This window comes from Micropterus dolomieu, linkage group LG21 (assembly GCF_021292245.1).
Source record: "Micropterus dolomieu isolate WLL.071019.BEF.003 ecotype Adirondacks linkage group LG21, ASM2129224v1, whole genome shotgun sequence".
NCBI classification, from domain to species: Eukaryota; Metazoa; Chordata; class Actinopteri; order Centrarchiformes; family Centrarchidae; genus Micropterus; species Micropterus dolomieu.
The window spans coordinates 36,108,331-36,122,610 of NC_060170.1; the positions used below are offsets into that span (position 1 = coordinate 36,108,331).

Sequence of the window (14,280 nt, forward strand, 5' to 3'; positions counted from 1 at the left end):
TATTCCAGTCTCTGCAATAGGATCTGATGGTCAATGGTATCAAATGCAGCACTAAGATCTAATAAAACCAGTACAGAGACAAGTCCTTTGTCTGATGCAATAAGGAGGTCGTTAGTAATTTTCACCAGTGCTGTCTCTGTGCTATGATGAGCTCTAAATCCTGACTGAAAATCCTCAAATAAACTATTGCTCTGTAGAAAGTCACACAGCTGTTTAGCAACTGCTTTCTCCAGAACCTTAGAGAGAAATGGAAGGTTAGATATAGGTCTATAGTTGGCTAAAACATCTGGATCAAGTTTGGGCTTTTTCAGAAGAGGTTTAATTACAGCTATTTTAAAGTACTGTGGTACATAGCCTGTTGATAGAGATAGATTGACTAAGGGTAAAACATCTTTAAGCAACCTAGTCGGGATGGGGTCTAAGAGGCAGGTTGATGGTTTAGATGAAGAAATTATTGAAGATTGAGGGAAGCAAAACAGTCTAAACATATATCTGGTTCTACAGCTTTTTCTAAGTTTCCTGAGTTTAGAGATAAGTGGGTGCCAGTTGAGGGCAGGTCTTGGAGAATTTTGTCTCTAATAGCTAAAATTTTATCATTAAAGAAGCTCATGAAGTCGTAACTACTGAGAACTATGGGAATACTTGGCTCAATAGAGCTGTGACTCTCTGTCAGCCTGGCTACAGTGCTGAAAAGAAACCTGGGGTTGTTCCTATTTTCCTCTATTAATGACGAGTAGTACGCTGCTCTGGCATTACGGAGGGCCTTCCTATAAGTTTTAAGACTATCTTGCCAAATTAAATGAGAATTTTCCAGTTTGGTGGAACGCCAATTCCTCTCAAGTTTCTGCGATATTTGCTTTAATTTGCGAGTTTCAGTATTATACGATGGAGCTAACCGTCTTTGTTTTATTATTTTCTTTTTTAGAGTTTTTTTGTGTTTGTGTTGAATATTTCTTTAAGAATGTGACTTAAGATATTTACGAAAAATAAATATATTCTTTATGAAAAGATTGACATTCATCGTAAAGAAAAGCCTATATATTGGAACCTGTTATATGAAAAATGTTACTTTCACAAATCCAACATTTCAATAGAAATCAAACATTATACTGAAGCACTATCTAGTCTGAAGAATTTAAAACAGTTCAAATGTATGATGACTTTACTATTTTTCTTAAATGCCTTTGTTGCTTATTAGGTGATTCCCCCTACACTGAACCTGAAAAGGCCTGACCGGCCTTTTATTGTGGCCAGCCTAAGGTCTTTTGTTGTGGCCAGCCTAAGGCCTTTTATTGTGGCCAACATAAGGCCTTTTATTGTGGCCAGCCTAATGCCTTTTGTTGTGGCCAGCCTATGGCCTTTTATTGTGGCCAGCCTGGCACACCTGTGCAATCCCCATGCTGTCTGATCAGCATCTTGATCAGCCACACCTGTGAGGTGGATGGATTATCTGGGCAAAGGAGAAGTGCTCACTAACACAGATTTTGACAGACAGATTTGTGAACAATATTTGAGAGAAATAGGCCTTGTGTACATAGAGAAAGTCTTAGATCTTTGAGTTCAGCTCATGATGAATGGGTGCAAAAACATAAACGACAGAATTATGTTCAGTCTGGTTGTGCCATTTTCTAAAATTCTGTCGTTTAATGTAGGCTATTTAGTTTTGGCTGAAGATTTTTGTATTGATACGATTCATTGAAAACAACAGTTGAATTGTCCATCAGAGCATTTTTAATTAAACACAATATAACCTTTGGACTGTGTTGTTAACCTGTGAACGGTGATATGAAATGTTAGAGTAGTTTCTGAATTTAAAATCCTACATGTTAACCAGCGGAGTCAAGTTTGAAAGAAAGGTCCCCCGTCGTGCAGCAAAGGCTGTTACACACCTTCAACAAGCCGGCATCGGTGCTCATTCGGCACTGGAGGGTTTAACAACCCACTACCACTCCGCCCTCATTGCTTTCTGACGGCGCTCAATGTGGCGGACCCTCCGCATGAACGCGCAAAAGAAGTGGAAGAAGGTAGGAAGATGGAGGAGCAAGCGTTTTCAGAAAGGCCCCAAGACACCGTGATCAGGAAGGTGACATGGTCCTCCACGCGGAACTGTCTCACTTCCTGCTCTATTCTCTTTCTGCCCAGGTTTAGCTTCTCCCAATGATGTGAATCGTGATCCAGGCCCCGCTCACACCTCCAACATGGCTGACAGCAACCTCTCCGGTCCACCTCCTCCCGCTCTGTCTGCACCTTCTCATCTCTATGGGAGCATTGGGGGGACAGCACCCAAACACTCTCCACCCCTCCACCATAATGGCAGCCTGGAGGCCAGACCAAGATGCCAGAGTCCCAGCAGCACCAGTACTGTTCCCCAGCCTCAGTCTGCATCCAGCAGCAGGATCTCAGCATCCACCTCACCCCTCAGGACTCCTGTACCAGGTCCTGGTTCTGAAGACAGCTCCACCAGGCCCCGGTTTCAGAGCTTCACCTCTGCTCTGAGCTCCAGGACCAGATCCACTACTTCCAGGACCAAGGTAACTGTCACCTGTTGCTGCTGATCCAGATTGTGCTGAACGATTCTGTAATCTGTAGCTCCCGCTGCCGTCAGGATGGCTGCCTCTCCGTTTAGTCTTGTTTTGTCCATAAACTCTGCTGTGACCTGGAGCTCGTGAGCATCATGGGAACAACGTTTCTGCTGTCGTCAATAACTACTCCTGCTGTAAACATTTTGCCCATCCCTGCACAAATATGTCTTATTGTCAGTAGTTTACTTCATATTTATGATTCATGACATGGCACTGAAACTGAACTGTGAAGCTCTGTGATTGGCTGTTAGTTGGTGTAATGCACCCTGGGAGTCGTAGTTGACCTCCTTCCGTCAGTGTTTATGTGTGTTTTATCAAAGAATCAGATATTTCTTACACACTGCTTCGTCTTTTGTAGTGATGCTTCACCAGCTCGCCTCTTCTCGCCTCAGTTTTGGCCCGCCGTTCTCCGTTTTCCATTGCAGACAGTACCCCTCAGTGTAGCTGGTCGTCGTAGCACCAAACACACACCAGCTATCTCTGGATTTTCACCGTTACTCAGAATGTGAAGGTGGAGCTGTTTCCGTGTTTAGTAACCCGCGTTTGTCCCTGTGCTGTCGCTTTAGCGTAGAAGCAGCCAGCAGGAGGAGCCAGAGGCCTTGTTGGACCTGATCCTGGAGTGTCAGGGCCAGAGACTGGAGGACCAGAGAGCCAGCCTCAGCCTGCTGCCTGACCCAGGACCAGCTGCTCTTTGTGGGGCCTGCAGCCCCGACCAGCCCAGCCGGCCCACTCTGGACTTCTACTGCATGCTCATACACTACCAGGTACCAACTGATTCTTCAGGGTCTCATTCGGAGTCTGTGTTCCTTGATTTCAGCTGTGAGCAGCTCCTCCTTTATCTCCTGCTGACATGTTAAACTAAGGTAGAAGGTTCCTCTGTTGACCCCCCGTAGGAGTGCAGTCTGGGGTTCAGTGTCCTGCCCAAGGACACTTCAACATGTAGACCAGTGGATCAAACCACCCAACTTCTGGTTAGTGGACGACCGCTCTACCCCCTGAGCCACAGCAAAGTAAAATAAAAGTGGAATCAGTCATATATACACATTATGTCCATCAAAATAGAGTCTATCTACTACACTTTGTCTCTTTTACAAAGGCAGGGCCAACAGGTGGTCTGGTGGTCGCACAGTCGGTCTGAAACAGGGTCACATTTCAGGTCCAAGCAACAGGGAAGAGGAACCAGAGAAAGACACAGGTTGATTTACAGGGATTCTGTGAGAACAAGGAGCAGGCAGAAACAGGGAACAGGGTCCAGGTGGGAACCGGGTAAAGGCAGGGACTGGGTCCAGGTGGGAACAGGGTAAAGACAGGGACAGGGTCCAGGTGGGAACAGGGTAAAGACAGGGACAGGGTCCAGGTGGGAACCGGGTAAAGGCAGGGACAGGGTCCAGGTGGGAACAGGGTAAAGGCAGGGACTGGGTCCAGGTGGGAACAGGGTAAAGGCAGGGACAGGGTCCAGGTGGGAACCGGGTAAAGGCAGGGACAGGGTCCAGGTGGGAAAAGGGTAAAGGCAGGGACAGGGTCCAGGTGGGAACCGGGTAAAGGCAGGGACAGGGTCCAGGTGGGAACCGGGTAAAGGCAGGGACTGGGTCCAGGTGGGAACAGGGTAAAGGCAGGGACAGGGTAAAGGTAAGGACAGGGTCCAGGTGGCTGCCTTTCCTTCAGTCTGTCTCACTGTCTGTCTCTCTGTAGTCCGACAGGATGGAGGACCAGAGGTGCTCCCTTCCTGATCTGGATGATGTGGTTGGTTCGGTTCCTGAAGGTCAGGAGGACTTCCTCAGTTTGATCCAGAGAGTCCAGTCCAGGAGGATGGACGAGCAGAGAGCCCCGCTGCCGCTGACACACACTGAAGACGAGCACGACCCACACATCAACACGTACACCGCTGGCTCCTCCCCCCGCCACCATCATCATCGTCACTGATGAAGAGCAGAGTCTGTCCGAGGTCTTCAGAACCCCACGGGGACACGATTTTACTGAGTACTAATACTCTTTAAAGACTACAAATGCTGTACTGTCACCGTGTGTCGGATCACGTCATCAGGACAGGATTTAGACTGGAACCAGAACCCAGACTGCGTTGATGTGGAAACCCTGATGACACATGTGACACACGCAAAGCAAACAGAAGGTCTGACCTGAGCCCAGTGGGCTCCAGCTGCTGCTGCCCCTCAGTTTGTTTTTGGTGCTCCTGACCACAGCAGTTAAAGGTCCCCTGAGGAGCGTATAACCTTGGGGCGGCTGTGGCTCAGGAGGAAGAGCGGGTTGGCCGTTAATCGGAAGGTCGGCGGTTCAATCCCTGGCTCCCCCTGGTTGCGTGTCGAAGTGTCCTTGGGCAAGATACTGAACCCCGATTTGCCCCTGGCGGCTATTCCGCCAGTGTATGAGTGAGTGTGAGCACTTAGGCTCAGGGTATGAATGTGAATGACTGGTGAATGCAGATGTAGTGTAAAAGCACTTTGAGTGGTCGAAAAGACTAGAAAGGCACTATACAAGTACGGAGCATTTACATTTACTCTCATTGCGCTCCGGCTCAACGTTCAGCCCTCTTTGTGACTGTAAAACTGCATTCTGTGGGATGAAATTGTGGGAAAAGTGAAAGCATCAAAGGTAGATGTGGTATTTTATGGTTGAATCATTAACCAGTCCATCCGCCTGAGCCTGAGCCTGAGCCTGACCCTGCATGTTTAACCCAGGTGAGCGGATGCAGCAGCCTGTGTCTCAGAGTCCCTCTGACGTCCTCCATGTGTTTCTGACGTTCTGTTTGTCAGGAGACGACCACGATACTGCACGTCCTGCAGAACAAGAAGATGGATCTGGATCCTGGTCTTCACGGCCCTTTGCTGTTGTAGTTGCAGGTACATGTGAGACGTTGGTATCAGACGTCTGCTTCTGAACGAGGAGGTGAGTTTGCTGCTGTGGGACAGCAGAGAAGAGAGGTCAGATCCTGGAGCAGCTGAATGTTGGCAGAAACAGCTGAGAGCTTCACAAACCTCTCCAATAAACGCAGCATCAAAATATCTTTACTGATGTTTTAAGAGGCAGGAAATAAACCAGCTGGTGTGTCTATGAAAGAACCATGTGGTCCAGGTTTAATTCTCTACAGGAGGAAATCGTAGCGTCTCTGTCTGACTGTAAAGGATCCTTTCTGTGTTTTAAACCTGTTTGCACATGTAGGTGCTGAAAGGACTCGTAGGTACAGCGAGTTTTGAGCCTGTGCGCTCAATGCTTCAGCCGGCAGCTGCAGCGTATTCTCTTCAGACGGTGACACCAGGACAGCTTCAGGGAGAGGATCCCTACGAGGGACTCCCGGTGACCCCCTTTGTTTTTTAAGGGAGGGGAGTCGTATCTGAAAAGCTCTGTTTGTAAAACTGAACCAAGAACCCACGTCCTCCAGGTTCAGGTTCTGAGCTGTCGACATATCTCAAACACACAAATGTGATTTTACAGTAAGCTGGTCTTTGTTTAACACTAGAACCGCCAACGGGTCAAATTTATCCGTGGCTGTTTTTTGATTGTAAGTATCTTTGTTTCAATTTAATATTCAAGTCGCCCGGTCTCTGATTTTGATTGGCAACGCCTTTCCGACTACAGGCATTACACTTGCTCAGCGCAGTGAGTGAAGGAGAGTCTGACGGTGGGCGCTGAGCGATGTGTCCTGGGCTGATTCTGCCTCTGACATTATCTCACAGCGATCCACTTGTATGAAGTAAACATGCATAAAAGCCGCTGCTTGTAGCTTTTGTGTTGCTACATGATCGTCAAATCTAATGCTGCAGTAGTCTAGTTTTTCCCTGTGAGAGAGTGTGCGGCTCCCTCCTGTGCTTTTTGACCAGCTATAACTTTTACAATGCTGTGTATTTTTTAGCAAAAGTGATTAATTATACATTTTTCCGTTGGATAAAAATCTACTATGAATTTTGGAATTGATAATTGTTTCTTTCGAATAAATAGCCTACTTTTATTTGGACTTTCAAACTTTTGTAGCTCTGTGTTACTCTCTGGATGCCCGATGGAGTCCGAACAAACAGGCAGAACAGAAGCTGTGTTTAGAATATAACTCGGCTATAACAGCGGCGAGTGGATGACATCAAAAGAGCCGCCGCATGTGAATGTGTCCTTCACAGATGAATAATAAGAAGAATAAAACAGAATAAATATTCTGCCTGAAATGTGGGGATGTTGTTTATAGGAAATCCACAGCTGAATGTTTCCCAAAGCAGAAAGAAATAATCACAAAATCACTGCGTTTCTATACCGGGTAAATTTTACCCTCTATGGTGGTTCTAGTTTTAAACTCATCAGGCGACCCCTCAGGGTCCTGGACCTCATGTTGAGGAACGCTGCTGCGAGTTAACCTGTAGAAAGCATGAATCCTCCCGCCGTCTGAGATCCTCCATCAGAACCAGGACTGGTCCAGACCTGAACACCTTCACGTACAGAAGAACAAATAAAAACACAAACTGAACTTTGAATCTTTGTTTTTGACTGAATCTGCAAACAAAATGTTAAAATGTTATCAAAGGTATTTATATTATCTGTTACCTCTGACCTTACAGATACTTTGCTGTTTGTATACGAAGTACTACTTTAAGTACTAAATACAGCAGTACACAGATCCTGTACTTGTCCTGTAGATGTACAGATGATCTTACTAAATATTACTCCACTAAAAGTAGAAGGCAATTTAAATTTGTACTTGAGTCAGAGTACAACAGTACCTGCTTTAAAAAATACTTTGTGTGGTACCTTGAGTCCATGTTGCTGAGCTGACAAACAGAATTTAAAAACCTTCATCGAAATAGTTTAATTTAATTTCTGTCAGTCGGCTAAAGCACTGCTGTACTTCATAAAACCTCTTTGTGTGTAAAGTAACTGAAGCTGTCGCATAAGTCGGTGCAGCTGGAGAGGGAGGACGGGACAACAGCTTTAGATGTGGATTTTACAATATCAGAATAATATCTCTGCTAGACAGGGGATGTCCAGCCCCAGGACAAGACCGCTTATTTTCCGACAGCTGCCAGTAGAGTCAGCTAGTGCTAAGACTAAGGAATAATATGTTGGGAAAAGTGCAGTTTTACTATCATTTAACCAACCTGACCCGAGCAGCCCTGGTAAGTACAGACCCACTGTGACATATCACTAATGCAAGTGGCAGGAGAGGATAACAGGCCGTAGGTTATCACGTGTACTGGAACAGAGAGGACTACCGAGTAACAACAGACGCTCTCGTTAGAGTACGTAATGAAAGAGGCGCTGAAAGTGAAGCAGCTGATGATAACAGTGTACTCTGACACTGAGAAGGCGTCTGATCCCACGCGGAGTGAAGGACTACGTATTAAACTAAGCAGAATGGGTTTGAAGGAAGGATTTCAAACTGGATAGTAGACTTTCCAACAGATAGGAAAAGTTAAGGTAAATATTCCCCTCTATTATTCAACATCATGCTCAATTACATACTTTCAGATTTATGGACACATCAAATCGGCGTTATCTGCAGATGATGGGGCCGTACGGACGAGAGGAAGCAATGAGACGTGAGTTAGAGAACAAAGCATTGGGGAAAGTGGGGAAGTTTTCAGCGGGGTTTAAAATATCAACAAGCAAATCCTGCTGTTCAAAGCTTCTGTATCAGCAGCCAATGGAAAAAGCAGATGAATTTAAGTATTTGGGTTTGTGGTTTGACAGTAAGTACAGATGGAAAACACACATAAAGCAACTGGAAAGTTATTAACTTACTGAGAGCGGTGGCAGGGTGTGAAAACTCACTGACATATACACTGGAATACATGGAATACTGGCCTTACTGGTCACACAGCAGTGAGGTTCTTTAACCAAGAGAAGAAGAAGGAGGCACCGGAACAGACAGATTAGCAGTCTTTCTAGAAAGCAGAGATCTGTACTCACCAGATCAAAGTGGGTTTCGGAAAGGGAGAAATACAATGGACTCTATTTTATGTTTGGAATCTGAAATCAAAAAAGCTCAGACAAAAGGGGAGGTTGTGGTAGCTGTCTTTTTTGATATTGAAAAAGCATACGATATGTTATGGGAGGAAGGGCTACTTATTAAATTAATTAGGTGTAGGTGGTAGACTGTACGACTGGGTGTTGGACTTGTTTGTCAGGGCAATAGAGGTCAGGGTGGTCAGGGTGTACTCCATAAGTCGGTTTGTGTAGTCCAGTACTATTTAACATCATGATCAATGATATTTTTGATAAAGTGGAAAGAAGTATTGGGAAGTCCTTGTATGCAGACGATGGGGCCCTATGGGTAAGAGGACGGAATTTGAAATTTATTCAGAAACAATTACAGGCAGCAATTGTGGAGGTGGAACAGTGGGCAAATAACTAGGGTTTCAAGGTGTCGGGTGCAAAGAAGTGATATGTTTTTCCAGGAGACATAAAGAAGTGTCCTTAAAATAATATGATCAAACCCTCGAACAAGTCAAAGTTATCAGACTGTTAGGAGTGTTGTTTGATGAAAAGTTGACCTGGAAACAGCACAGCTGATAAGGTCAAAGACAAATGCAAAAAAAATCAATAACCTTTTAAGATGTTTGTCAGGAAGGGACTGGGGGGCCACTACAACATCACTGCTTAAAATATATCAGACCTTGATGAGATCTACACTAGATTATGGATGTATAGCATATATGTCAGCAGCAGAATGCCATCTTCAAAAACTAGATGTGGAACAAGCTTTGCAGCAACATGCAGTGGAGCATTTAAGACCTCTCCAGTGGCTGCCATGAAAGTGGAAATGGGGGAACAGCCACTAAGGATAAGAAGAACAAGAATTATGCTAACATACTGGGTTAATCTTCAGGGACACTGTAGCTCTCACCCCGCTAAAGCCATCCTAGAAGATGGGAACACAATAAGAGCAGCTGTTTCAGTTTTGGATGGGTGGGAAATGTGAAAGCAGAAAGCCTTGGCCTGTGCAGTATAAAATATATTCCAGTGGTTTTTTGTAAATCCATCCATTCACCATCCATTCAAATCCATCCACCTGCATATACAGCAAATAATCAAAAAGAAATGCAAGCAAGCACACGGGAAGAATAGCAGAACGTTACATAGAGCAGCATTATAGAGATAACCACATGGTGTTTACTGATGGCTCTAAAGACCCAGAGACCGGAAGGACAGGAGCTGCCACGTACATCCCAGCATACAAAACAGGCATAAAAAAAAGAGATCATCTGTCAGTATATACAGTTGAGCTTATGGCCATTTTGATGGCATTACAGTGGGTAGAAGAAACTAATGAAGGCAAGGTGGTCATTGCATCAGATAGCTGGGCAGCGCTCACCAGTGTTAAATCTGTTACGTCCTGTGGGCTGGATCTGGTATTTAGTATTCATAGTTCTCTGTGTAGAATATATCATAAGGGACCCATGTAGGGGTAGAAGGAAATGAAGACGCTGATATTCTGGCAAAACAAGCACTTAAATCAAAGTCAGTTGACATAAAAGTTCTGCTAAGTAAATCTGAAGCTAAAACAGTAAAGAGAAAATGCAAAAAATATGGCAAGAATACTGGGAACTAAATGAAACTGGAAGACTTTACAGCAAACAGAATCATGTTGGTCTGGGAAGAAAACCGGGGGGGTGCCGGAGGACAGAGACCGTCATTCCCCGTCTAAGGTGAGGACACACAGGGCTTAACCACTCACTTTATAACACAGGTACTCTGTGTGAACTGTGTAGGGAGTAGAGGCCACGTGGAGAACAGCAGCAGCTGTAGAGGAAGCCGAGCTTTGGTTCGCTGTGGAGAACCTCCTCGGGGACGAAGCTTGGGGAATATCTAAGCACCTCGTTAAATATCTCAAAGATAGGATATAGCTTCTTTTATTTGTTTATTTGCTTTTATGTTAGTCCGCTCATGATCCGCTCCACACTCCAGTCCGGTAGGTGGCGGTAGTGCTCCTCAATGCTGGCTGCCAACCGCCAATCAAATCAGGAGAAGGAGGAGGAGGCACCGGAAACTCTGCTCCTGGAGGCGTCCTGCGCATGCGCTGTTAGTAAAGAGGAAGTAAACACCAGCGTCGCGCGGTTGTTCCCGCGTGCAGCAGACAGGGTGAGTGGCTCCAATAAAAAACATAAACACAATCCGGGTTACTGTGCGTGTTTAGAACCGGGACCGGCTCAGACGGGTGTGGGTTTAGGTCTGGTTCTGGAGTCTCTCGGGTCACGGGGCCGCGCGGGTTCGGGTCCGGGTAAAGACCAAGGTCTCGCTTTATTGAAGTCTACACGGCGGATTCTGTTACCGCTTCATCGGAACCAGAACCTGCTTCTGGGATCGTCTTTGGTTCCGGTGCTGCGGCCCTGCGGACCGCCTCCGTCCTCGGACTCGTCCCACGTTCACAAACATGTTCCTGACGAGGTTCAAGTCGCTCCCGTGATCTGGTCTTCTGAGGACCGGACTCGTCCTGGACTCGTGGCCTGGACTCGTGGCCTGGACTCGTGGCCTGGACTGTAGGGTGAGATCAGCCCGAAGTGGCACCAGGAGGCTGACGTGCTGGATCATCTCGTGACTGGAGGTCCCGGTTGCAGATCACAGGTGCGACCTGAAACTCGACGGGAATGTTTGTGAACGTGGCGCGAGTCTGAGGACGGAGGCGGCCCGCGGCTGCTGCGCACAGCACGCGCAAAGCACGCGCACGGCACCCGGTGAGTTTGGCGCTGAGCGGGCGGCCCTGCCCGGAGTCCGGTCCGGGTCCGGGTGTGGGTTTCGCCGCCAGGCTGTCCTCCCGCGGCCTCTCATCTACAAACACATTTCGTCTCCTCTGTAAAAACAAGGAGCTTTTCTCCAAACACAGATCTGGATCGGGGTTCAGACTGTAGCGTAGCTGTTCCAGCTGGGACTCTGGACTCTGGTCCTGCTGTGGGTAAACGGGTGGAAGAGATGTAAAGACTGGAATCAGTTTGTGGATCAGGCAGTAAGAAGAAGGCGTGGCTTCCACCTAATGACCAATGAGAGCAGAGAAATGTCCTCCACATAAGTTCTGCCAGCTGGAACCACGTCAGCAGATTTAGGGAGGACACAAGTTTGGTTTCCCAGCTCAGAGTGAACTCCATGAATCTCACCAAAGCAGAAGGCGGCTAGGAAATACCCAGCTCCTTTCTCTAGAGTTAAACAAGAGAACCGTGTCCCCCCATCCTGGTCTTCAGCAGCCGTGGTCATTGTAATAATATAAACATGTATGTAAAGTGTGAGACCGCAGAGCGTTTCCAGACTTTAGTATAATGAAAAACCTTCCTGAGCACCAAAGTACGTTCACTTTTTCCCCGCTGCACAAATGAAACCGTCCCAACGAGCTTTTCTCTCCGTGTTTCCCACAGGATGTGCAGAGACTACGGTGGGGGCCCGGGGCCCGAGAGGGGCCGGTAAAGTAAATGACATGAGTCCATTTACTCTTAATGGACGCATGTAACATGTTTTCTACTTTCTGTGAATATAATACGTTAATCTTATTTCCATCCTGTACAGACGCCTTATTTTGAAAACCGGACGTTGTCACATGTGTTTCCTCCTCGCGCTAAATCCATCCAGTCCGACCCGGTTTGATAAATAACGTTGTAGCATGAAGACTTCGCAGCCTCTCTTCAGTCTCTGACCTGCCTGGCAGCTCGCTCTGCGCCGCCTCACTTACCGTAAAGGCTGGAATACGTGCGCACTCCAAATGTAGGCGCGGCTAGTTTAATGTCCTCACAGAGGAGAGACAGAAACGCTCAGAGGTTCTTTCCAGCCGCAGATGGAGCGGATGTGCTGGAGACAGTTCGGCAGAAGAGCGTCTGCAAACTGGACTCTTTAAAATGCTTCCACACTGTCGACACGGCAACGGGACTGTTGGCCAACATTTATTGGCTTTTTACTGGCCGAACGATGGGTGCCTCCCTACTAGATTTCTGGAAACGTAAGAGTAAGAGCGTTTGTTTAGTTTGAATGGTGGACAATGACAAATAGCAAACATTAATCGAACATAATGAGGCGTTTCAAACACAGACCAGCTTTTCTAATTTAACAAGACACATGCAGCCATGATCCCTCCTCCGTGTCCCTCGTGGTTTTCACCTCCACTAAGTTCATTTAGTTTAAGTTCAAACTCCAGAAAACTTCAGCAGCTTTCTGCTCATGTTCAAAACCTTCTGCAGAAGCTCTCTCATGTCCAGGAGAAGTCGTTCTATAACGAGACTCAGAGGGGGGGCAGGAGGTCTCTCCTGCAGGGTCTGAGTTGATTGTGATAAAGTGATGTTAAAATATTCGACTTCCTGTTGACGTTTTTCTCCACGAGCTCTCAAGTTAGTTTCTTCTCTTTCAGCTCCAACAACAAACTGCTCAGCAGCATCAGGTCAGCTCCTCCATCATGAATCCTCCTGCAGACGCCTCCTCTCCCTCAGGGCAGAAGAAGAGGAGGAGGTCTGACAGTCTGGAGGAGTGTCCTCTGCCTGTGGACATCGACACACCTGAGAGGGGGGAGAAGAAGAGGAAGAAGAAGAAGAAGAAGAAGAAGAGGGAGGAAGAGGAGGCCAGTCTTCCTCCTGCCGCTGATGGAGATGTGATCGGCCAGCAGGAGGAAGAGGAGGAGGCGACTCAGGTCGAGTCAGAAAAGAAGAAGAAGAAGAAAAAACACAAACGACGACTGAGTGAGGAGAGTGTCGTCATGGCAACAACAGACCACAACACCAGAGAAACAGACTCCTCAGTTTCCATGGAAACGGAGAACGCCGGAATGAAGAAGAAGAAGAAGAAGAAGAAAGATGGGAGTGTGGAGGAGGAGAAGAGAACAGAGGAGAGGAGGAGAGGAAGAGGAGGCGCGAAGAGACAGAAAGGAGGAGCTTTGGAAGATCAGTGAGTACTTGAAATATATAATATACATATCCAGTAGTAGTATTTGTACTAGAGCCCGATGTGGGATTACTGCGATGTACCTGCCGATATTCTTCCCCTTATTTAAAACATCGGGGGGGTCTGTCTGCTCGGAGGACGAGCGGTGAGGGCTGTTTCTTCTTAAGACCAGCTCACCGGGAACACCGAGTGTGAGAGCTCCCAGTAGACTGTGGTGCTGCAGTGCTGCTCACAGAGGAGCTGCAGAGCGCCCTCTAGTGGGCAAACTGTGCACCACTCAGAGCCCGAGGGAAGGATCCCCCTCCGTCATATCAAGTAGATACATCTGCAGCTGGCCGATAATATCTGCAAATCGATAAATCGCTCTGGGTTATACACAGAGTCGTATTTAGAATCAGCCAATCAGAGCGCAGTATTCAGTGTACTTCCTGTGGCAGGGTGGACTGGGCGCTGCTGGAGGAGCTGCAGGAGTTCGTCCCAGACGTGAAGAAGAAGTCAGTGGAACAGATCAACAAACTGCTGAGATACGACCTGCACCGCTTCAGGAACTTCAAGCAGCAAGGTACAGATACTGCAAACGCGTCAGACAGCAAGGTACAGATACTGCAAACGCGTCAGACCGCAAGGTACTGATACTGCAAACGCGTCAGACAGCAAGGTACAGATACTGCAAACGCGTCAGACCGCAAGGTACAGATACTGCAAACGCGTCAGACAGCAAGGTACAGATACTGCAAACGCGTCAGACAGCAAGGTACAGATACTGCAAACGCGTCAGACAGCAAGGTACAGATACTGCAAACGCGTCAGACCGCAAGGTACTGATACTGCAAACGCGTCAGACAGC

At 47.0% G+C, this 14,280-nt stretch overlaps 2 protein-coding genes across 4 annotated transcripts in view; both read left to right on the top strand.

Annotated features, from left to right (window-relative positions):
* LOC123959679 overlaps window positions 1-5,659 on the top strand; it is an 8,846-nt gene extending 3,187 nt beyond the window's left edge. The window contains exons 2-4 of the mRNA XM_046033867.1: window positions 2,143-2,531; window positions 3,149-3,346; window positions 5,354-5,659. Coding sequence (XP_045889823.1) covers window positions 2,199-2,531; window positions 3,149-3,346; window positions 5,354-5,434 — 612 coding nt within the window. The 5' untranslated portion in view covers window positions 2,143-2,198 and the 3' untranslated portion in view covers window positions 5,435-5,659. The remainder of the gene's footprint in view (window positions 1-2,142; window positions 2,532-3,148; window positions 3,347-5,353) is intronic.
* Window positions 5,660-10,499: 4,840 nt separating this feature from the next.
* The window catches only part of LOC123960747 (transcription termination factor 1-like), a 16,372-nt gene continuing 12,591 nt past the window's right edge, over window positions 10,500-14,280 (top strand). Inside the window, exons 1-3 of one of the 3 annotated variants that reach the window (XM_046035675.1) lie at window positions 10,500-10,661; window positions 12,907-13,436; window positions 13,871-13,995. In XM_046035675.1, the coding sequence (XP_045891631.1) occupies window positions 10,515-10,661; window positions 12,907-13,436; window positions 13,871-13,995 (802 nt within the window). In that variant the 5' untranslated portion in view covers window positions 10,500-10,514. Of the gene's footprint in view, window positions 10,662-10,710; window positions 11,145-11,213; window positions 11,255-12,906; window positions 13,437-13,870; window positions 13,996-14,280 lie in introns of those variants that run through there. The other 2 variants (XM_046035676.1, XM_046035677.1) reach the window with 2 other exon arrangements.